At 42.8% G+C, this 24,781-nt stretch overlaps 1 protein-coding gene across 9 annotated transcripts in view; it reads left to right on the forward strand.

Moving 5' to 3' along the window:
* SORBS1 (sorbin and SH3 domain containing 1) overlaps window positions 1-24,781 on the forward strand; it is a gene marked incomplete at its 5' end in the record, with an annotated part of 227,404 nt that overhangs the window by 197,921 nt on the left and 4,702 nt on the right. For 6 of the 9 annotated variants that reach the window (XM_083866311.1, XM_083866312.1, XM_083866314.1 and 3 more), the window contains 11 exons: window positions 1,327-1,373; window positions 4,182-4,351; window positions 8,181-8,269; window positions 9,872-10,039; window positions 11,480-11,526; window positions 13,018-13,132; window positions 13,240-13,365; window positions 14,394-14,588; window positions 16,502-17,227; window positions 18,439-18,555; window positions 24,298-24,357. In XM_083866311.1, the coding sequence (XP_083722437.1) occupies window positions 1,327-1,373; window positions 4,182-4,351; window positions 8,181-8,269; window positions 9,872-10,039; window positions 11,480-11,526; window positions 13,018-13,132; window positions 13,240-13,365; window positions 14,394-14,588; window positions 16,502-17,227; window positions 18,439-18,555; window positions 24,298-24,357 (1,860 nt within the window). Of the gene's footprint in view, window positions 1-1,326; window positions 1,374-4,181; window positions 4,352-5,941; window positions 7,460-8,180; window positions 8,270-9,871; window positions 10,040-11,479; window positions 11,527-13,017; window positions 13,133-13,239; window positions 13,366-14,393; window positions 14,589-16,501; window positions 17,228-18,438; window positions 18,556-24,297; window positions 24,358-24,781 lie in introns of all 9 variants that reach the window. The other 3 variants (XM_083866310.1, XM_083866317.1, XM_083866318.1) reach the window with 3 other exon arrangements.

The following is a 24,781-nucleotide window of genomic DNA, read 5'->3' on the forward strand; positions in this document are numbered from 1 at the left end:
TCTCTGCTCTAATCTATTCACTGCTGGATGATAATTAAATGAGGTTGGGATAAATAATGGTTCTGAGCGTTCTGACTGCATGGCTTGCTGTGTCGCTGTCAGAAATAATAGAATGTGATGCTGAGAATCCGGCTTGAAATCCATTTCAGATACAGTGATTTCCTCTCGCGCCCCACCACCACGTTGTCATTCAGCTGCCCCCACCCCCATCCCAGTCCCCGTTTCAGGTTTAGCGTTCAGTGTCTGCAAAAAAAAAAAACCCTCTCTATTTTTCACATGAATAGGCAGCAGCAGCAATCAGCTTAAAATTCTTGGTTGGCGTGTCACGTCATCATCTCGTGCCTTTCAAGCGTGTTGCCATCTACTCTCCCTTCATACAAGCCCCACTCTCTGCCTGGAGCTCACACCTACCAAGGATTTTGGATATTCCTGAGAGATTTTACACAATTTTCCTTATGCTGCATCTTGCCATGGTCTTCTAGGGCAGGTCAGCTGCTGCTGCTGCTGCTGCTGCTGCTTCGAGGGTCTGCAGGACTCGAACCATGAAATGATAGATTAATTGGTAACACGCCATTTTTTCTTTTTTTTTTTTTTTCTGTTGCTAATTTTTTTTTGAAGCTGCGGCATTTCACCAGGACTTGGAAAAGCTGCTTTTTCAAACCCAAGATTTGCTTTTTCTTCCTAGATAGAAATCCTCACATAGATGAGGGGACACCAAATAGAGAATTGCTTCTAAAATTGCCTTCAATTTTTAAATAATGTGTCAAAGAAGCGTTAGATGGATTTAAAGCAAGCAGCTAAGAACTGGCTTTTGCTATTGAACCTGTGCAGCTGGCATTGCTTCTCTTAAGTAAGGAAACTGAACTGAAATGTCGCTTTTCTTTTTAGAGCTTTGACATTTTTTGAACGCTGAGGAATGTATTGTGCTGCAGAAATGTAATACACCTTTAAAGCAAAGGCGGGCAGTGACCGGTTGGGGGAAAGCTTGGGGAAATAATTATGAGCATGTGTCTCCTGGTCATGGCCCAGCTGGTTATCTCTTCTTGCTTTTGGCTTTATTCACAATGACTCATTTGCAGACAAAAGAATAGGCACTGCGAAAAGGCATCGGCTTTGCTAAAAACCTGTCACTGCCCTGAAGGAGCTCATGAAAATTGTTGCTTTTCTGCAAAGACATTGACAGCTTAAATTGCATTTAGATTTAAACCTCAATGTCTCCTATGGGCTAATATTGAAGCAATAGATGGAAAATTACTTAAGCAAGCCTTTTTCTTTCTCCTCACATGTAAGTGCATATCAATGACTCCTTTGTTTGGACTTTTGCAGAATACTGGTGTTACTCCTCTGGAAACTTCCACAGATCATTCTTCCTAGTAAGTTTTTCAATTGCTTATTGATGTCTCTTTTGCAGCCCGAGGTCATGTAAGACAGGGTGTTGGGCATCGGAAATGCTTTGGCTTTTTGGGGGATGGATATAGACAAATGTATGTACCATAAGAATTATATGAGTGCTTTAGGTGAGTCCTACTACATTGTCTGCATTTTGATCCAGAATGGTTTTTGAAGTGATTACATGAGTGATTGCATTGTCGAAATAAGATTTGCTGATTGTGCTTGACAGTGGCTTTAAGAAAAACAACAGACCTTTTAACTTCATCTGATGAATTTTGCAAATTGACTGTATCTTCATGCAAGTAACATTATTGTGCAATACACAAAAATACACGTGTGATTGACTGCTGGTAGATATTCCATGTTACATGCACCGGATCAGATGGATGCAGTTGATGAAAGGCAGTAATTTTCCAGCCTACAGGAAGAGAACAGTGGTAGGAGTAACACTATTTCTCAAAGATCTATTGGGTGCCGCTTTTTAAGCGGAATATCTAATAAACAATATATTCTGTGTAAATGACTTGTACATACCAGCCCAAGATGTTGAGCTGTGTTGAGTTACTTGAGTCATTCTGAGTTATTTGGGCACGGAGCAAGCCCTACTGTGAGCCTGCTGCTCCTTGTAATTGTACTGAATACTCAATGTCCATAGGCACAGTGATCCCCTCTATGAGGATTGTCTGTTAAAAAAAGCAGGTGCTCCTCCAGATGTCCATTAATACCATGTGTGTTCACTGCCTCTCTGGGGGCCTTAGAGGTCTCCTGTACTTCTTTCAACAGTTTCCTTCTGTCTGTGTTCATTCTCCTGGGAAACTCACACAACTGCTGCCACTGTTTTGTTTTGGTAGGAAGAGAGCAATAAAATAAATTGAAATCTCAGAGACTAGCATAAATATCTTATGTTTGCAAACAACTGGTGAGGTTTCTGCTCATGGCAGCACTATCTGTACCACACAAAGCATTCAGGAATACCAGTGGAGAGGAAGCAAGCTGACTCTGCTGGGAATGGGACACGAGAGTGACGCCCAGTGGAGCTGCACATTTTTCTCTGCCTTGTCGTTAGAGAGCAGAGAGAAAAGATAGCTGGAGTTAATTGTTTTGGGGGAATTTTTTTGCAGTGTTGCTCTCCCTTCATTCACCTGGTGTTGCAGGCTGCTTTGACTCTAATACAGTACCACTTGCTGGTCTGAATAAGGAAGCAGTTAGTAAAGAGATTCTGCCCAATGCCTCCTCTATCTCCCCCAGGTTTAGTCCCAAAGGGGGATTGTTTTAACCCTTTGTTTTTTAACAACTAGGATAACAACTAACCTCAGGGCAGTCATTATTTCCTGCAGCAACTGGCTGAGTTTCCTCAGACACCTGACAAAGAGATGACCTCTTTATCAAAGAGATAACCCTGATAAAAAAAAAGCTTTGTAGCTATGGGTCTGTTTGAGCATTGATTAGGTTGAAAAACTGACAGTATTCCCTTTCTCTTTCCTCGTGCTTTTCCTCCAGAAAGTAATTTATGGAACTGCATATGACCTGGTTTTCCTTGTCCAGAAACTAAAGTCATCTTTGTGATCCAGACATTGTGTAATTCCACCTCCATAGCCAGTCCTCTGATGTGTTTAAAGCTTTCTCTTTACCCCAGAAGTACAGCATCTATCCAAAATAAACAGATACATGCACAAATTTATCCACAACAAACAGCTATAACCACAAACATTGCCGAATTCTCATAAATTTGAATCACTCTTGGACATCAGGATGTCAAATATTTCTACTAATTGGAAAATCTGTATATATATATATTTTTTTCAAATTTTCCAGCAGTCATGCTTTGGCTCCAGAATAGCTGGAATGAGACTTCATCTTATTCTGAAGAGCCTGGTTGAGCACAGGAACTGGTATCAGATTAGCTTAGCTTTTAGGAAAACAGTCTGCCTGACTGCTTAGTAAGTTTTTTGCACCTGGAAAGGCCATTTATACCATGGCATTGTCAGTTATTCTTTTACAGAGAAAACAGAGAAATCTAGAAATCAGATGTGTGAGCATACTTGTGCTTAGTAGGTTCATTACTAGAAAAGGATTTGCAATAAATTTACAGTCTTTAAAAACCTAAGAGATTAAAATTGTACTAATTTTAACAGCATTCTGTTTATATACATGCATGGTAGACCTAGAGTCCAGGATTTTTTCTTCCCTGAAGTAGAAGCCTCTGGCAAAGCTGAACAGAACTATCTGCATCTGGGAATGTCTCTGGCAATTACAAGAGTACAGAATCTATAGCCCTTTACTATTGCATCTCTGCACAGTCCCTCACTGATGGGCTTCAGAAGCTCCTCAGGGAATCTTGAATGGTAGCGTTGACTGGGAGGCTGAACTAGGTGAGATGAGCTCCTGAGAAGTTATGCTTTGTTAGCACGGGACAGACATGGCTAGTGTTTAAGGAGAGAGAAGTGGAAGCTGGAAGGTTTTGTGTACTTCCAGATAGCCGATGAATTTCATTGTGTCTGCAAAGAAATCATACATCAGCTCTGTGACTGGTGTCTCATCTGTAAAACAGAGGAGTGCTTTCCTCCTTCCTGTTTCCTGGGGGACTGAGAGTGGAGAGTTGCCTGAAGTGGAGGATGTTTTGTTAGTGCCGAATGCAGAATACTATTGCAATGTATTCATAACCTCTTCATCAGCACCAGTCCTTCCTACACAGTCTATTTTGCATTCTCAAGTGTGGTGTTCTCTTACTTTACATGAAGCTCTCAGTGACCTCCTGGTGTCCCTCTCCTTTTTTTTGTGTATTCCAGCTCCACTTATTCACCCAACTACCATGCAGTGAAGAGGGAGTCAGAGCTGGGGGACCCTGCTGCCTTGGAGAATGAAAGGCAGATTTACAAGAGTGTGCTGGAAGGTGGAGATATCCCATTCCAGGGGCTGAGTGGTCTCAAGCGACCTTCGAGCTCTGCTTCCACAAAAGGTAGGTGGTTAGAACACTAACCTCTTCTCCAGTGTCAAAAGCCAGGTGATGTGGGCAAACTGTTGAAAGGTTTAGGGTCCTGTTCAAGCCAGTTGAGATTTATGCTATCCTTCTTCTTTGCCATCCCCAGTTCGCTCCTTTTTTCTCTCAGACCAAAATGGCCAATATTTTTAATGATGCCTTTAACTGATCCAGGTTCCTCTTCTCAAGAGAGACCAGCTCTCTCCATCCAGCACCTCAATTGCAGCCCACACCCTCATGTTCTTACTCAAGGCTGCTTAGGCTGGCCTTGCTATCCATCTGCTCCCACTGCCTTGCCATTCTAGAGCCCTTCCTTGCCTTTTCTGTTCTTCCCACAGCAGTATCTCAGCAGGCCACACCAGTCTGCTGGCCTGGCTACCCTGGTGTAGCTGGTGCCCTGTGCTCCACAGCCTCCTGCCTGCCAGGGCTGTGCAGAGAATGCACTGACACTGAATCTGCTGACACCAAACCAGCAATTGCTGGCTGAACCAGCCCTGCAGACTCCAGGAATGTGAGCCAGAAGAGACCAATCTCATCCTCTTCCCTCCCACTGTTGCAGACTCTCTAAAAGAGACAAGGAAGAGCATAACTTCCATCAGGGAATTGTACTGGGGAATGTATCTCTGAGCCAACTTCAACCTAAAAATGGCTTGAGATGGGGAGAGGACTGGAAAAGGAATGTGCTGGGTTTCTGAACTGCTCTCCCTAAAAATAGTACATCATACCAAAAAGGTCTCTCTGTCTCCATCTTCCAGCTGTTTTTCAGCATTTTGTCGGGCCTGTAAGGCAGGGAATCAAACTGAATCTGAACAAAAAAATCTGTTCAAACAGTTCCCCAAACAGCAATTGAATCTGAATGGTTATTTTGACATTTGAATTTGAACTCAAATCGGAAACAGACCTAAAAACTGCAGTCTAAGCTGAAACCAGACTGAGTCCTATTAAAAAAAAAAATGTCCTGATCTGACTCCTTGAATTTTAAAGCAACCATGGCCAACCACATTGTCTGAAGGACACTCAGCTTATTCCTAGTATGGGGAATCTCTAAGCAGACATCTCTTGGGCAAGGTCAGCTGATGTGGTGTGCTTGTGCTAGCACAGTCAGCCTCTGATTGTTTTCTCCCTCCCAGGAATAAACTGTTTGGCAAGCACTGTGGTGAGACCATAGTTGGTGTGATTACAGGCTTGGTATTAAGCCATTTTTGCAATGTTAGTGTCTCTGCATTCTTGCTGACACCCTGATCTTGCCCAGAGTTAGCTGCCCTTTTCCATGGTGCCACAGCTTCCCTGGAAGCTCATGATGCTTAGCACTTTTTAGGAGGCTACCTTGAAAGTGCTCCAAATTTGCTTCTGGCCAAGCCTCTCATTTTAGAAATGTTAGCAGCACTTCACCTACTCCTCTATGCGTGGCTTGTTTTGCAGTTTCTTCCTGCTTTTCTTTATGTTTTTGAATTTTGTTTCTTTAAGGTGCATTTTATGAAATCCAAGCATGTTTCTTTCTCCTTTCTCAATAGCTTTCTAGCACTTAAGCTAACAGGTTGTATTTATTTTATTCTGCATGCTTACCAGTGGATCGTAAAGGTGGGAATGCTCATATGACTGCACCCTCTTCAGTTAATAACCGAACCTTTAACGCTAGTCATACTGGTATGTTAGGTCACGCATGTAAACATAAGAAGCCCTTGTCAGCTGCCAAAGCCTGCATTACTGAAATCCTCCCTTCTAAATTCAAACCCAAACTAGCAGCTCCAGCTGTTCTTGTGCAGGACAAGACGGGTATCTTGCTGTCTCATGAGAAAGCTCAAAGCTGCGAAAACCTTCGTAGTTCCACTGCTTTGTTTGATAATAAAAAGGCTTTTATGGTAGACATAGGGGAAAGCATAGAAAACATCTTGATGAAGTCAAAGCAAGAGTATGCCATCAAATCTGGCAGTACCATGAGCCTGCAGGAGTATGGCACCAACTCTAGGAAAGGCTACCTGTTCGCTGCCTCCAGAAAGAGTGGGATGGAGTTTACAGCACTCTATAAAGACATGCACCACATCAACCGGTCCAGGATCCATTTGGACACAGCCTCCTCCTGCAGTGTGAAGGATATTGCATCTCAGTTTGAGAATGAAGCAAAGGAAAGGATGGAGCACAGCCTTAGTCGAGAGGATTCAGAGCAGATCCCCAAAGACACCGTTTCCTCCCGTATCAGTGCCTTTGAGCAGCTGATCCAGAGATCCCGATCAATGCCCTCACTTGACTTTTCCATTGGGCAAAACAGACCCACCACTTCTCTTCAGTCTAAAACTTGTCTGAGTGCCGCATACTCTGCAGAGATTCTTCTGGATTTGTCAAAAGCACACCAAGAAGAGAAAGATGTTGCCAGCTTTGCAGATAAATCCTCCCTCTCCTGCAGCAATGTGGAGGACACGGCTTCGGATGTCAGTGATATCATCCCTATGGACACACTTTCAGCTTGCACTGATGAGATAGATCTTCTCTCAAATGCCTCTAATGACAGTGGCAGCAGCAACAGCAACCTGAATGGGCCTCAGAAGCATAAAATCAACAGATGCAAAGGCGCATGCCCAGCTTCCTACACCAGGTTCACTACCATCCGAAGGCATGAACAGCAGACCTCCAGGAATTCTGATTCCAAAGGGGATGTCTATGGGGACAGGCACATGCTCCCCAGAAATGTGTATCTAATGAGTCCGCTCCCATTCCGATTGAAAAAGCCCTTCCAACACAAATCCTGCAGAACTCCACCCCCAGACTGCCTGGCAAACCTGGCAGTGCCCAGCCCTGAGAACCCAGACGACCCCATACAGCTGCAGGGGAGTGTAGGAAACAAAGGCCACCACTCCCAGCACCAGCCTTGCTCCAGAAGTGGGCCTCTTGCTCCCCGGCGCCTGTCCTCCTTTGACATTGTGGAGAGGCTTAGCTACTTCCCCACCATGGGATCTAGCCGGGAGAGCTTCGTGGGCCGGGCTGACACTCCTGACTCCTTAAACAATGGGAACCCTGTTTCATATGCCCTCTACCACAGCCTGGACACAAACAACAACCCGCAAAGTGAACTTGGGACGTACCTAGGAGGTGGTTTTTGTGTTCTTTACCGATGTCCCTTTATCTGTCATCTTTCTTCCATTGTCCTCCTCTTCCACAACCCTTGCATTTTTACGTCCCACCTTTACATCCCCTGACTCTCTATTTTTTTTTCTCCTAGTGTGTCTAATGTCCTTTTGCGTGTCTTGCTGAGCAGTTTTGTTCAGGGCTTGTTAACAGCTGCACTTCTGAGAAACGATTTCCATTGCATTTCTAATCACATCAGGTTCATTTTATCTCTCAAGCAGCTCTGGGGATGCAAGAATCTCAACATGAGATATTTCTAGTCCTGTATCATTTACATACATGGGAAATATAAAACAAACCCAGATGATTTGCTTTAAGGAGCAGTTTCTCAAGGTCTAGTTGTGTGTGTGTGCGTGTGTGTGTATTAAACTTTTCTCAACAGTAAAATGCCAAATCATACTTTGATGGTAGTGAATCTTTTCTTCACAAAAGTCTTTCTGTCTTTACTCTTTCCTGTATCATTATTTTCTCTCTGTTCTTGGATCTTTGTTCACATGTACAGCCCAAAAGGGAAAAAAATGAAAATGGATAAATTATCGACATCCGATTGGCAATTTGGTCAATGGCAATTGAGAATCCTTACTGTCATAATGGAAACAAATTGTTTAAAAATATTTATTTTTTTCCTTTCTGGTTATGCTAGATAAATCCATGTGTATTTTAACTTCCTTATGTTGTTTTGAAGTAGATTCAGAATCACCAAGGCATTTTGCACCGGTTGATTACATGGAAACTCCAGAAGAAATTCTCCGCAGGCGGCATGATGATAAAGAGGTAAAGCCTTCCTTTATTGCCTTATAACGGTAGTAGCAGCTCCACATACAAGAAATACAGCATTCAGCCTTACATAAGGACAGCTTGTATGTCCATGGCTATGAGTCCTGGAAGTTAGAGTAACAAGCAGTATTTGTGTGTTTTACTTTCAATACTCTCTGCCACTGATTTGCTGTATAAGGTGTAAAGTCCAGTTCAGCTTTGCTGTATAATGTGTTTAGTCCAGTTCAGCTTGTTTCAAGTAAACCTGATAGCTCTTATCAGTTGCATAAAATTACATATAGGGACTTTAAGTAATATAAAAAGGTTGGAAATGTATGTGAGAAGTGGTACAATACCCTAATTCTTGCAGAAAAAGATTGGTAATTTGTAATTGTTCTTCATGCAAGCCACTTGAGTCAGTTGGATTAAAACTGGTGGAAACACTATTTTTCCTGTGCATGTCCCTAAGTTTTGAACAGCAAATGTAAGACGTTTTAAGCTATTGGAAAGTGATAAGTTTTCCCCCACTGCAAACTAGAATTCTGCGTGGTATCTGAAGTTGTCGTCAACACAATGTTGCACTCCTTTTGAAATGGCTGGGTAATAGTGTGACAAGCTGAAATAATAGGAAAGCCACATGACTTTTCAGCACTGAGTGTATTCAAGCAGAGTTAAAGAAGTTATAATGTACTTGCTTTCCTGGAAGATGGAATTAATTTCCTCTGTCTGGGGGGGGGAAAAAGGTTTTGCTTTAGTGTTAACTTTCTGAGTTCAGATAATGTTTATATGTGCTTTGAAATATGGTAAAACCTTCTCTTAATTCCTGTGTGAAAAATGGTTTTTTACTGTCTTCTCCTGTGAAACTTAGTATTTTCCCCACTTCCAAAATCCAGCATGGAAACTCAGGTAAGATCAAAAACCTGAATTCAGTAAGACCTTCTGGTTTCAAGTGAGTTAGAACACAGCTGAACTCTTCAGCCTACAGTCAGGCCCAGAAGGGGGAAGAATCCTGTACAGATATACAAGAATGCATGTTTACATTTATTGTGTCAGAGACTTTAGAAATGCGAAATAATTCTTAGGTGTTTATTTACTTTATTTTACAGAGTATGTTACATGAGCCCAAAAGAAGTATGGATAACCTGAATGTGGTTAGGCGCTCTCCCAAGCTCCTTAGGAGCTTAGGCACTCTCCCAAGCAAGGCTTAGGAGAATTTGGTGCCTCAGAATTCAATGGAGCTGATTCAGATGCCTTGGAAGTCAATGAGAGATACTTCTTTTTCGTTGGAGGGGGTTTGTATCAGGTCTCTGCATTATCAGCAATCTTCTTAGAAGCTCCTAAGACCTGCCCAAAACTTAGAAAAATTCCTCATTGACTTCCATCAGCTTTGGATCAGATCCTCTGTATGAGCTAGATTTCAGTTATGCCATAATGATGATGTACCTTCTGTGTTTGTAAAATGAAAGGGTATTGTTTGATTAGTAGAAACAATATTTGATACTGAACTGTAAAGCCCCAGCTATTTGCAGCAACCTCAGGAATCTTAAGTCACATTTATGGCAGCTTTTGAATGCCTTTAACTAGATGATTTACTGCCCATTTTATGCAATTTTATGGCAGAAACTTTTAGAGGACCAGAGACGGCTTAAACGTGAGCAAGAAGAAGCTGATATTGCCGCTAGAAGGCACACAGGGGTTATTCCAACGCACCATCAGTTTATCACTAATGAACGATTTGGGGACCTCCTAAATGTAGACGATACAGCAAAGAGGAAATCTGGGTCAGAGGTCTGTTTTAGTTACCTCAGTCTGCTGCTTGACCCAAAGCAATAATTGCCTCTCACAACGTTGTGCTTTAGGCCGACATTAGCTCTTCAGAGAATGTCGTTTGTTGTTTTATTTTCCACCTTCCCCTTTCCCATTCTGGCTTCATTTAGATCTGCTTTGACTTTTATGCCTGGTAAATTAATTGATATCTCTATACCAAGCTGCATATATTAAAGCATGCCTGCTGAGAATTGCTGGTGCACACCTGTGATGCATGCCTTTAAATATCAGCTACTTAGTCAATCAAAGGCGTTCTACATCTTTTGCATCATATTGCTACATTGTCTTCTTGTCTGTGCCTTATGCCTAGAAACTTCATGTCTTGTTGATTCTGGCCATGCAGCTGTCATATAGAGGTTTTTTTTAGAAATACATTGTTTCATCTCTTGAAATATGCTTAATGTCCTTTAGAAACAATCAGGAAAAAGTCTCAGCATGTTTCACTGTGTACAAACTGGTTGGACTTTCTGAAAGAGACAAAGGAGGAGGTACATGTTTTTTCCATGAGCCCAAGGCACTTATCTGGAGGGCTGGATGTTGTGTCCATGTGTTATGGCCAAATGTCTTTCCTGCCTCACATGGATTGCTGCTGGGCTCTTGACAGCAGCTCTGTTTCCCAAGACTGCAGTGGTGGGTGAGGTGTTCACCATGTGGAATGGAGTACACTTGTCTGCCCTCTAGTTTCAAGTGCCCTGGAGCCTCATCAATGTGACTGGTTTGTATTTTATGCTCTGTTACCAAAATGACTTTAAAATTGTCTGAATATTTTGTGGCCATTAGAAAATCAGCCAAGTAAATCTTTAGAGCTTAGTCCTGTCAACATCCATTTTGGCACTTTAGCCACTGAAGACTTTTTTTTAAACATGTGCTTAATTTATTCATATTTCCTCTTCACCTTTGTCTCTTTCCTACCAATTGATACAGAGTACATGGGTCACAGTGAAGTATTCAGCAGGGCCAGGTAATAATCAATAAGAGCCACATCAAATAATGTTCTACTGTTTTTCCCAGATAGTAAATTTTGCTTTTCCATTCAAATATCAAGAGAAATTTGGTCCTGGAGCTCCAGTAACTTTAGTTACTGGAGCAGCTTTCATTCATCAGGGTTAGTCACCTTTAAAACTTAACTGCTGTTAAATCTGTTTCCTGTAGAGCTCCTAATTACTGCTATACCAGAAGTTGGCACTTTGAGTCCTGGTGGGAAATGCCCATCCAGCATATTTGGATTTTAATACCAGTTGCACGCAAGCTTCTAGCAGAATACCTGCATTCAATTTCCTCTCCATGCTAATCTTAGCTGTAGAAGATTTTGGGTAATTTTCCTCAGAAAAGGGTTGAAAACCTAATTATTATTTTAATATATTGATTTTCTCTTCTCTCTCTCTCTTTTTTAATCTCCAGATGAGACCTGCTAGAGCCAAGTTTGACTTTAAAGCACAGACACTAAAGTAAGTACAGCTTGTTGCTCCTACCTGGAGTGTTCTTCCTCTGCTTTTTACCCTAGGATGCAGCATTTTTGAAGTGTCATACAATTGGATTCATGTTTTAGGGTGTCTTTCCAGTTCTCAAAGCAAAGTTGTCCAAAGTAAGGCAGGGAAAAGTAATATGAACATTTCAGGTCATAATATCTAAAGGACCTTTAGGAAAATGTCTTCTTTCTCAGTGCATTTCTATCACATGTGATTTTTAGGGCAAACCTGCATTCTTTACTGCAACAAGTGAGTGCTCTTCCCTGCGGGTGGGTGGAGCCACAGGAGAGGAGCACCCTTTTCACTGTGCAAAGGATAGCCCATGGGCAGAGGTTAAACAGATGCCCAGCTTTAAGCATATGAGCCCCTGACTGGGCATTTTCCTGATTCAGGGCATGGAAGTGTGCGGAGTGGTCACTGCTCTCCTGGCATCTATGGATACGTCAGTGGATATTTTAGATGTCATTGTTGTGCCTCCAGGCCCTGTTGTGGTCCTTTGGGTGAATCCCATGGCACTACTTGTTCTTTTAGGGAAAACTGCTGTGAAGAGAAGGCCTGGAAAGCCTCCCTCTCAGCATGAGCCTGGAGAAGCTCTCATTTTAACATTGCTAGGGAGGGAAGAAGAAGAGAATTCAGTGAAGGACCTGCTGGTTTTTGTCTCAGGAGCTAATGTCTTGAAAATATTTTTATATGTTCTATAGGTGATGATTTGTAGTAATTTAAAAAGCATCTCCCCAGCCCCTATAATAAAACCACGGCAGATTAGGTGTAGCTGTTGTGTCCCTTGAGTAGAACACACCAGGGTGCCAGACAAAAGTAAAGCAGAGCTTGTAAAAATCATCTTAGCAAAGGCTGTGTTGTTTATTTTTCTCTGGGGACCCAAGTAGTAAGTTTATGAGCCTAGTACAAGCTGGCCACAGTTCTTCAAGCTGCAGACAGTTACAATTTTAGCACTGAAGGCTGTGGATTGAAATTCCAATTTTTAGCCCACTTGAGATCAATGATTGCACAACCACAGGCTGACCGTCAGTTAATCATTGCAGGATCAACTTCAACATGTGAGTATGTTAATCTAATCAGCAAACTAGCTCAGATTAAAATCATGTGTCTCTTTGGAAGGCACTTGTGACATGGCTGTTTCAAAACAGGAATTGAGGATTGCTCATCATATCCAACATGGAAAGTAGCCAGTGTCATATTTGGCTTGAGCTTCACCCCATTGCTTCTGGAGAGTATGTGGTTATTAGGGCCCTCACAGGCCAACTTTTTTGACAGAATGCCCAAAGAACAAGAGAGGTCTTGCACATCACAGTATGAACAGAGCTCAACATTTAGCTTGTGCTTTTGGTGGAGCATGATGTGTATCAACATGTTGATGCACACCTTGTTAACTAGGGATTGCTGGACAGAAAAACACTACATCTATTTTCCTCCAGTGAAGTTCTGATGGAGTGCTTGTGTTGTTAACAGGGAACTTCCTCTGCAAAAAGGAGATATTGTTTACATTTACAAGCAGATTGACCAGAACTGGTTCGAAGGTGAACACCATGGCAGAGTTGGCATCTTCCCACGATCATACATAGAGGTAGCTGCTTTCCTTGCAGGTGTTCTCTTTGTCCACTCCCTTTCTGGCAGAGACCAGTTTATGGGCTTCGTGTCTGGGACTTGGCTGATTCTGTTTGTTCATTCTAGCTCCTTCCACCAGCTGAGAAGGCTCAACCCAAAAAGCCATTACCATTGCAAGTATTGGAATATGGAGATGCTATTGCTAAATTCAACTTCAATGGGGATACTCAAGTGGAAATGTCCTTCAGAAAGGTAGGACTTCTGTTGTATGATGAATTGAATCCAGACATGATGACATTTTTTAGCACTAGTAACTTGCAATTTATAAATGAAAGCTCCAATAAAATGAACTCCGTATTTAGGAAGGATTCCTCCCCATCACCCATGTTTTTAATCCACAGTCATTATGTAGTGCATTGCGGTTTTTTTGCAGATAGGCTGAATTAAGAAGTGCCAATTGTTTCCTTAGGTCAAACTAAGAACATAACTTTGAACACAAGTGCTGGAAACCTGGCTCTGCAGGCAAATTAGATACTTGGTGACAGGTCTTTCCAGGTTGATTAGATTCGGTGGTGGTGCACACAGTTACATGATAATGGTGATTTAGAAAAGAAGAAGCTGGATTCACCTTCCTCATATCACAAGCCAAATCACTGAGCAAGCCAGGTTCTGTGGTATTGAAGTGACTGGCTAGACCTGACTGCAGAGTGAAGGTGTGGGAAGAGTTTATGTAATGGCTGTTCAGAGCAAAGTCAGCCATATTTAGATTAAGTAGCAGAATTTCTCTATCTTGACGAGCTTTCTGTTTTGATGCTCAGATTAGATCTTCTCTACCTTCTCTTTTAATTATATATGAAGGTGAGGCTTGCAGTGTATATTAAGGATCTGGAAGTCACTTTGTCAGCAAAACTGGAAAGACCATAGAGAGACAGACCTAGTTTAAACTGCAGACCTGTGCATACTTTCTGTACACCTCATACGCCACGGTCAGCCTGAAACTGCTGGTTTCCATTTTTAACTGGCTTTAGCAAGTAGGGTCTTGAAAATGTGACCATAACTGAGTCTGCAGACAGACCAAGTCAGCCCCAGAAGAGCTGCAATTTTTTCTTTCTCTGAACTGAAAAATACAATTCCCGCCCAGAGTTTAGGGTTAGGATAATTGGAAATAGGCTGAGAACCAATTATTTTAGGCCAGCTGCACCAAGATTAAAAAAATGTAATCTTCTTTGGAATGATGAAACATATTAAAATCAGAACTGCATTGCTGTTCCTTCCCACAGGGTGAAAGGATCACGTTGATTCGACGGGTGGATGAGAACTGGTATGAAGGAAGAATCTCTGGCACCAGCCGCCAGGGCATCTTCCCCGTCACTTACGTGGAGGTGCTCAAGCGGCCGGTGGTCAAGAACGCCATTGACTACCCTGACCCACCGGTGTCCCTCTCCCCCAGCCGCAGCATGACAGCTTCACCACAGGTACTGGGACTAGATACAGCCAGCTTCAACACCTTGCAAAACAGTGGGATATTGCCATTCTGGTGCAAGAAGCAATAGCTGAAAAAAGCTGTATTAAAGACTAGAATTTTGTGCCATAAAGCCACGTGCCCTCTGCAGTAAGCTTCAACTGCAGGAAAAAGTGATGCTTCATTTACCAGAAAGGTTAATGAATGGATCATTTGGGGATTTGGAGACTCAGCTTTTTTATCTCTGATATGTAGCTTGAATCCAGGCCAGGATTCTGAAAGGGCTGCAGTTCACAGCCATGTGATTAAATTTCACTGCCTGAGATGGAATGAATTAGTGATCCAGCTTCTCCTGATTATGTGTTTACACTTCACACACCTTTACTGTAATGAGGGGAATTTTATATTATGACTGTTAGAAGTATGATAGTCTGTAAGGTTTTAAGAAGTGCTATGGTTTGTAAGAATCATTATATTGATCCCAGTCAGTTTGAATTAAGCTGTATACCTGCCCCTGTAGGATCTAATTCATCACCAAGGTTTTTGGAGACAGGGTCAGGAGAACAGCCTGTATTATTTGAAACTGCTGCTAAATGAACTCAGGTTTTGAGAGCAGGTCAGTCTGGGATCTTCCATGAATATTAGATTCACTATGAACCATTGTGCAGTTCAAAGCAGAGATCAAAATAGCAGCAGGAGATCCCAGAATGTTTGCCATGGCAAACTTATTAGGGAGATAGTGAGTCTCTAAATCCCTTAGTTTTGCTCCCATCTTGCAAATGCTGTGCCAGAGGAAGGTCAGCATGCGTGTCTGGGTCATGGCCACAGGGTTCTGGTGCATCTCCCTCTCAACCATGGGACCAAAACAAGGTCAAGAGTGCAAGAAACATAAGTGGAGACTTGGGATTGGGAGGAAGAGATATATGGTACAGAAAGGATCGGAAAAAAGATGCCATGACTCATGCCTGTTGTCTGTCTGGTTCTTTCCTAAAAGGAGTGTTTTTAATCTTAGCCACTGTGTTAAGAGGAAGATCTTATTGCTTGTTTGGGATTTTCAAAGTGGATGTCAGCTGAGCTTTTCTGTGAGCTTGGCAGCCTCTCCATAGCTGTGACTTAGCTCCCATAGCTTCCACAAGCTCCCGGCAAGCTTCTCCCTTTGATGGAAGGGATCATATCCACCTTGTTTTAGTTTCCTGTGCTATACTTTTGATTCCTCCCCTAAAAAGTCAGTACTCCCCTATTTTTTTGCCTGATTTGGCTGAGGACTGAGAAACAGTCTGACCAGTGCTAATGCAGCTGTTCTCACTGATGGTACTGGTGGTGAAAGCTAAGGGCAGGACTTGGTAGTGTGTTCTGCCATTATAAACACAGAACCTGTTTTAGTGACCTGAAGAGCAAACAGCCACAGCTAGCTTTTTTGATCCCTGTCTCCTGGGCAGCTTCTGCAGTGCATGTTTCCTGAGGAGCAGGCATTGCTTATGCTGGAGCTGGATAAAGTCAAAGTTCATTGCAGCAGTGAATTCTGGCTGGATCCACAGTGTGAGTTGCTGAGGCCCCAGCTATTGCTGCCAAGCCAGTCAAAATGCTGCATTCTGCCATCATTATGGTGGCTTCAGCTGCTCCCTGGGGGACTGAGGGCTTACGGTATGAAGTCAGAGGCAAGGTGTTTTGTGTCTGGGATCCTGTTAAAGGCTGGAGAAGGGTCTTAGCAGCACAGATACGGGCTGGACTCTGTGGTTGGAGTAGCTGTGGACAGCATGTTCTCCAACACAGCACACCATCCGTAGAAAACTGGTGCGTGTGGTCACAGATCTGCTTCTCTCCCCGCTTGCTCTCTCTCTTTTTACTTTTGCTTGGTTTTGTATTTCCTTTATTATTTTTTTGTTCAATTCTTTCTTTTTCTCTCCTGCTTTTGTCTCCTTCAAGTCTCCCAGCTCTGAGCTGCTCCATACTCCAACTCCTCCGCCTTTGCCTTTTGCGCGCCGCGCTTTGTCTCCAGAGGTGCAGGCGGTCACATCCGAGTGGATTGCTCTGACCGTGGGAGTGTCTCCCAGCACCACTCCTGCCATAACTCCTCCATTGCCTCCTCCGCCTGAAGCCTCCCTCTCTCACACTGACTATCTCTCGCCTTCTGCTGCAGCCAGTCCTTCCCCCACAGTCAGCCTCCACCATTCTCATCTCTCTGGCTCCTCAACTCCCCGGTCCATTAAATCCCCATTGCCCTCTTCCTCATCCAGACCTCAGTCCTCTGCCCGCAGTTTCTACCAGGCCACTCCACAAAACGAAGAAAAGTTTGACTCCCCTCCTCCCAGCGTGACTTACTCTAACTCCTCTCACTGGGCAGTGGAGAGCCCTGAAAGCATCCTCGCAGAGCAGCGTGATACCACTGCCAGCCCAGCCTGGCTCCAAAAGACAGGAGAGGGCAGCAGCCACCCTGAGCAGAGTGCTCATGCTGTCCCCAAGATCTCTGTTGAGCGCTGCCTGAAACCATCCCAACTAGACATGCGTGCGAGCCCAGAAAGGAGACCTGTGGGTTCCTCTGAGGACAACCAGTTGTGTCAGGAGCTAATGGCTATTGTTCAGGGAGGTAAAACAGAGAAAAGAGACATGAGGAAAGGTGATACGGGAAAGTTTCAAAGCGGGGAAAAGAAGGTACTTCTCCTGCATGTGTGTGTGCTGCTCTGAATTGCTGATTTCTGTTTAACTGGTGGGTTGAGGTTTGTGCTGCTCTGCTGGCAAAGCAGAGCCAGTGGCCGCCACATGTCATTTTGATGATCCTAAGGCATTTTTTCAGGGGTCACCAGTGGCATTCACTTGATAGCAGATCAAAAAGTTTTGGAAGAGGGCTCAAGAGCAGTGTAGAGAAAATTATTTTAGAATAGATAATACACGACTGGCATAATCAGTCACATCTAATGAGATGATTATCCCAGATAGTGGCTATTACCAGATGTGTCAGATGAAAGCATCACACAGGCCCACTGTGTAGAATACAGGCAATTTCTTGATAATCAGAGATTTTACAGTGTGCAGTGAATCATTTTTGGTTATAGAACTTGTTTTTCCTAAAGCCAAGGACTGAAAAGCATTTTAAACATAAGCCTGGCTCCTAGAATCACAAAAGGTGTCCCCTGTTGATCCTGGAGCCTATGGTTTAGTGAACCTTAGTCTGGGATGTGCATGACTAAGGGGAGTCTTGATTGTTATCTATATATTGAGAGGATATTATTACCTTTGCATTTCTAAAATTATATGAAAGGTTCTAGCCACAAATGAGAATTAGACCTAGTGATGCTTTCCCCCAAGAGGTTTTAGTTATATGTAGCTGTATGTTACAATTACAGGAAACACAGTCTTTGTATGGAGTATATGCTTTACTTTGTAGCTCTCTGTTGCCTTGGGGCCCATTGTGGGGTACAGCCAGCCCAATTTGAAATTATAGAATTCTAAATACTGTCTTGGATGCACTGCAATAGCCTCCATGACATACCCCATCTAGCAAAGTTTAAATAATGAGAAACCGGGGTTTCCAAGATGACATGTTCCACACTGGGAAAGCTTATGACAAATAATTTGAGTTCTCCCTGAATCATAACCACAAGTCTTCTGGGAGCTCTGTCAAGACTGTACTGTTTACCATCCAGATATGCTTTAGTAGCATTTTTTAGACTTAACCTGCATGTTTAAAACAGAGTGAGGTGGTCAGCTCAGACAAACCAACTGGAAACTGCACTTGTCCTTGCATGGAGTTACTGTTGCTGTGTGTGGTTCAAATTTACTGGATAGTAAATACTCTTATCACTAGCAGTGGCTGTGATAAGAGAGTATGTGCCAAGCTGACCAATTTTTCTTTTCTTCAAAAGACTGCAGACTCAAAAGTATTCTCTTCATCTGCTCCTCTCTCTTCCTCTACCCTCTCTTCCTCTACTGTCACAACACAGCCACCTCCCAGACTTACACGCAGAGTCAATAAGCCACAGGTAATCATCTTTGCTGATTACTCTTCCATTACTTGGAGTTGTTTCCATGCCATGCCACTGTTTTGTCATATGCTTATTTAGCCACTCATTGATTACACAGGTGAGATAATTTTCCTCTAATTAAGAATTTTTATTTTAAAAAGAAAGAAAAATTATTTCCAGGCTGTGCAGAAGGGCAGGTATTGGCAAAATCTTCAGCTGCTACAAGTCTACATAGATCAAGTCTAGGTTTCTGCATGTTTGTACCAGCTGAGGATCTGTTTATCAGTTCTTCCAAAAGATTAACACAGGGCTTACTTAGTTCTGACCTTGAGTGCCTACAGCTTGATTGCATTATAAGGCAGTGTTAGTGGCCTTCTTAGTAGGAATGGTGTAGCACAAGAAAATTTGGTTCAGGTGTTGTTTAACCACCTGAGATCAGGATTCAGGTTTGAGCATCTCAGAGCTGGGGATAAGACATAAACAACTTGGTATCCACAATGCCAGGGGCCTGCTCTGGTCTTCTCAGGTAGAATTCAGAGGTTCTAAGCTCTGCTGCTGAGAGCTACAAACGTTTTTAAAGAGGGATGCAGTAGGGTCTGTGCAGGATGGCTCAGCCTCGGCGCTGTGTCTGGGGTGCCCAGAGTGTGGGAATGAGCAATGCTTACTTCTGCTGGTGCCTCATCAGTCCTTCAAGGCAGCTTCCACAAGATGGCAATGTTTGAAACAGAAAGTTCACAATTAGCAAAAACTGGACTGAGTTTGTAGTGATGGGTATTGGGGAAGTAAGTTGCTCATGCAGGATGAATGTGGGAAGTAGTTGCCAATGTTACTTATTTTCTTGATTAGATTAAGAGAGAGAGACAGCTTAAATCCTGAAATTTTCTCATTACCTTTACTCATTTTCTTCCACTTGAAGCTTGCACAACTTTTTACTGAACAACCACCTCCTGCTTCCCTTTCACTTTCAATATCTGAGTACAGTAGAATACATATTCTGCTTCATGTTCAAAATCCATAGAAGTTTCCTGTGTTGGCCTTTCTCCTGAGCTCGGATCTGCTTGGTCCTGCTGGTGCTCATACTGGATATATGTCATCCAAAAGAGCAAGAGCAAAGAGCCACATTTAGACAAAGATGTTTCTTTCCAGTGATGATTAGCACAAGTTCTATTTCGGTGTTACACCTGGTTGTAATAAGACCCCATGACCTTTCTTTGGTGTCAAAGTCAGGTCAGTATTTATATTTTATATACCTTGACAATTAGAGCATTGTCAGTGTCAAGTTAAAACTGTGTGTGACATTAGCAATAGTCTTGACCTCCTTTTCAGCTCTGGGTCTACAGTTGCTTAGGGAGCAGGAGTAGTATTTATATGTGCAAATGGCTTCTCATTATCTGTGTGATTCATACAGAGGCTGATGGTTTCAGCAGAACTTCAGGTAATACCCTGGAGGCTTCTCAAAAATCTGTACCTCTCAACTGATTTTAATCAAATGAGAAAAGCACTTAGCAGACATGGAAATGAGACATTATATTTGGATTTTCCTTCCATTATTGTCCATCCCTGGTGTTTGAGGTATATATGATTTTGAATTTTAGTTTTCTTTCTCATTATGGATAACGTCTCCAGTTATGAAATTCTGACCCAGGGTTATTTGCAGGTTTAAGACCCTTTGGTATAGGACTGGTGTAAGGACTATGTTCTTACCTGTTACATTAAGTAAAAATATAAATTACATTGGCTCTTTAAATGCTCTTTAAAAAGTTCCCTTTTGTTGACTTTCACAGTCCAACTAAAAACAAAAATAATTACCTCACAGCACCTGAAGATATTTCAAGTATAACTTACAGATAACTTGTTTAAATATTCTAGTAAAATATGTTATCAAGGAGTAACATAATATATCAAATTAATTTATTCCAGGGAACCTGCAGGAATTTTCTGTTCTAGTTCCTGTTCTACTCTGAGATCCTATTAGCACAGTGTGACAGCAGCAGTGGTGGCAGCAAGTGTGTGAGCAGTGTGGTGGCTTTGGCCCTGGGGCTGGGCTGCAGCTGTGGGGTGGGGAAGGCAGGATTGGCTGGACAAGGGTCCCTGTATTGGCACCATGAGGGATGTTGGTGGGACCCATCTGCCCCTTTGCACTTGTACAGAACCACTCTGGCAGAGTGGTAATTTCACCTGCTTTTGGCTGGTGGAGAGGTGGATGTTTAGATCCTATGTTCTCCAGCACAGACCAACTACCCTTAAGCATGTTCCTTGCTTTGCACCATGTCCAAAGTAAACTTTTTCCTCCTCCAGTGGTTTTCTGTTGCTCCACAGATTCAGCACAGCAATGTTTCTGCCAAGGGCTTGCTGTCCAAGGCAGAGTTGCCCAGCCTGCAGCAGGCATTGGTACCTGTATTCCAAGGGAAATGTCTTTTTCTGGTGTAAACACAGCCTTCAACTTCTGATCCAGGGTCCCAGAGTCTTTACACTGATTATGACAGCCTTCAGGTCAGGCTGCTCCACTTTGCAGCCTTTTCAGTGTCTTTTGTGAGAACTCTTCAGCCAGATTTCCATTTGCTTTTGCTGGAGCTGGGCTTGGTGTGTGCAGGGTTTTCCCTTTGTTTCACCTGGGCTGGGGAGGCCTTCCTGCTCTTGATTCTTTGTCCACGTGTGGAAGCATCACTGCTGATGTGTGCCTTCCTCTGAGGGAACACCAATTTGTCTGTCTGTCCTGTGTGTCTCTATTAGTCTGTTCTGTTTAGCTTTGTCTTTGCTTATGTAGCTCCTTAACTCCCACCTGAAATGGATGGAAGACACATAAACAAGAGCTACAATGGAGAGATGCACTGATGACACTGAACTTCACTAGGAGCAGGGAGAGCATTGTTGAGCAGTCCCAGCATCTTTCTTCCTAACATTTAAAACCTACTTTAGGGCTTTTCTAGGCTCTTAATGTAAAACCTTTTTCTGGTAATTTTGCAAACTTACGGCGCTCTTTAGATCCATCCCCAAACTCCGTGAGGTGGAAACACAGGCCAGCTGTGCTTTAGGACTGACTGTACTGCATATTTGTATACACAGTGTGTAGACACAGAGACATAGAGACTTAAACATTTGCTGAAGTTTATTCACTTAGTCTTAACAAAGCAGGTAGTGTGGCTGAGTGGGTAGAAGTTGAGATGTCCTCACAGGTTGTGAATACTTGGTCACTTGTAGGGCCTTCAGCTTAGCCTCAACAGTTACAGGGCTGGCTCAGTGTTTTGGGGGAAGTCTTTCATACTTAGAACTGTGCCAAACACTTCCTGATTCCTCAGCCACTTCTGGCACAAGGGAACCACCACTGTAGGTATGTAGTACATGGACTGTCTCAACCCATATTTGAAGAGCATTTGGACCTATAACACTTTTTTTCCTTTTAATCTCTTCCTTCCCTGAAAGAATAATGTAGGGTTTGGTTGGTTTATTTAGAAAAAAAATTAAGAAGCCACATAGCTCATGTTATCAGGGTCACTTTTTTACATTAGTGGAGTAGTACGTCTACAGACCAAAATGATGGGATCTGCTCTGGTCAGTTTTTCATCCTGTTTAGTGTAGTTGCTGACTGTGGGGTGTTTCACCACCTCACTGCAGGGCTCTGCTCTAGCCCTGAGAGTTTCTGCTTTGGTAGGAGCTGCACAGATCTCTAGAGCAGAGGCCAGAGGGGATCCACTTAGGTGTCTTGTCAGGAGCTGGAAGCTGCTACAGGAGGGCAGGGAACTGCTTGGCCTTCACCTCTACCCAGCTGCCTCATGGAAGTCCCCATGAGGATTCTGTCAGGAAAGGGAATGTGACCAGGGCTCTGATGCTGCACCTCCTGGTGTAGATACAAACCTGCACTGTGGAACATTCAGAGGCAGTGTCAATTTTTTGGCTTTCAAATAACTAATTTAATTCATTGATATTAATGCTTTTAGGAGGAAAAGCTGCACAGGCAGGTCACAAGTAGTCAATGTGAAATGGACCATTTGGTCTTAGGAGCTTATGGAGCAATTTTAGCAGACAATTTATTGGTATGGAACAGAGAAGCACTTCCTTGAATAAAAAAAAAAAAAAAAAAAAAAAAAAAAAAAAAAAAAAAAAAATCCAAAACCATTCTTACAGCTACCTCAGTCTGGAAATTGTTTTTTCCAGCTAGTTAACCACCTGCGTTAGCTCTGGTCTCATCAGATTTGATGCGTTATACCCACTTGGTCTGCACAATATTAACTTTAAATTTGTTATTTTTTCACTTGCCTTTCAGGGCTGATGATAGGCAGGAGGGACTTCCAGAAATCCTGTGAGGATTTCAGGCTCCACAGTAAATGCATTGATTGCAAATTCCACTGCAATTAGTACATTGAACTTATATTTAAATTTCTTCTTTTAGAAATATACATGGTAACAGAACATCATTTCATAGGGCAATGCTCTCAGATTCCAGTAGAATCTACACAGTAGAACTGACTACAAAGGAGTTGCTGTGGGGCTGGGTTGGCCTAGAGTAGGTCACGGTCCTTGAGAAAAGAGATGGTTTGCTTTAATACAATGATGGGCACAGCTCCAGAGGCCCAAGATGTGGTTCAGTGGAGATTTGAGGGGAATGAGCTCATCACTCTGCACTTCTCCAAAGCCTTTGAGAATGTTTGTGCTGAAGGTGTCACAGACTTTCTACTCTCTGCTTCTGCTCTGCCTCAGTGTGCCATGAAATAGCAAGCTTTTTATTGGATGGCACTGCTGAGGTGAATAAAGAGGGGGACAGAAAGCTTAAAATTGAGGCCTGTGAAATTTAATTTGAAAATTCTGTTGAAGGATCATAGAGCATGGCCATGCTCTGATTCTCAATCCACTTTGTCATGCAGCCCTGCAGGCAGTACACTAGCTCAGACATTCCATTTGCTCACAGCATGCATCTTACTTTCAGTGAGTGTTTAAATATGCAAAACTGTGCAAAACCAGGCTGTGGATACCTGTATTGGTTTTTCAGTGATCTTTCCCATAAAACCTCCAGCTGCAAACACTGATTGCCCTTTATGTGTCCTGGGACACACAGTCCCTATGAAGAGTTGTGACTGGGGAGTGAGGCAGGGCAGAGTCCAGCAGCTTCACTGGTGGTGGTGCTTAGAGCTGGGTTTTCCAGTTAGGGCCTCCTCTGACCTGAAGCTCTGCCTTGTTGTGGCTATTGATAGAACATTTCAGATCCTTGCTTTGGTACAGGGTAGAGTGATTTTGTTGGGTTACACAGCATTGTGCCTTCTAAGGACCTGAGCTGTTGGGTTTTTAAAAAAAAAGGAAAGCAAGTTGCTGTTCTCTTCTGTGTAAAAGTCATTGAGGACTTTTCTAAAAACAGCAACAGATGCCTTCCAGCATGCTTTTAGCCTTTCAGTTTTGATGCTCCCAAGTATGTGTTCCTGTCCGTATTCTTTTTCCCCTACAGGAATGCAGTATGATAATGTTGTACCATTTCTGGCTGTAGCAGTGTCCATAACTTTCTGCTCTGATTCCCTGCTCTAACTTCTGTTTTGCTGTCACTTTTCCCTTGCAGCATTCTGTGTGCTGCAGTGCTGTTGTGTTAGTGTAGCTTCAATGTCTCTTGTGTAAATGAAGGATCTTGCTGTCCAAAAAGTATGTTGTTGGGATGGGGAGGGGAAGAGTTGTTCATTTTCTTTTGTTGTCTGCACTCCATTTACATTTTTTAATTCTGACCAATATAACATCTGCTAAAATGTCTTCCTTATCATTTGCTTGGTGATCACACAGCCTTCCCACCATTCATTGAGAGCTGGACCAGATCTCACAGAGTCTGAAAAGAGCTATGTGGTAAGGCCCCTGTTTAACTCAGATGTGTAGTCCTAGACACTCTTCACCCTGACAGTAACACCTCAGTAAGACATAAAATGCCAGCACTATTTTTAGTTGCAAAGTAGGTACATATTTATCTCTTTGCATATATTGCTTGTTTGCAACAGAAGAAAGGGAATTTAACAATTAGAAAAACTGTCACAGCCAATGAGAAGTTGGGCTAATTGTGCTGCCAGGCCCTGGGTATAAGTTAAATGATGCCAAATGCATGAATGGAGCAGCCCAACCTCACCTTGCATTCTTGAACTGACTTCATAGCGTTTGGAATGGTGCCACTGCATAACTAATTGCAACCTCTTATGCTGCTGCTTTTAAAAATATGTGTAAATGTATTTGTTACAAATCTTCAAACTAAATGCCAAATTCTTCTGTATCTTGCCTG

This window comes from Zosterops lateralis (genome assembly GCF_965231275.1).
Source record: "Zosterops lateralis genome assembly, chromosome: 8".
NCBI lineage: Eukaryota > Metazoa > Chordata > Aves > Passeriformes > Zosteropidae > Zosterops > Zosterops lateralis.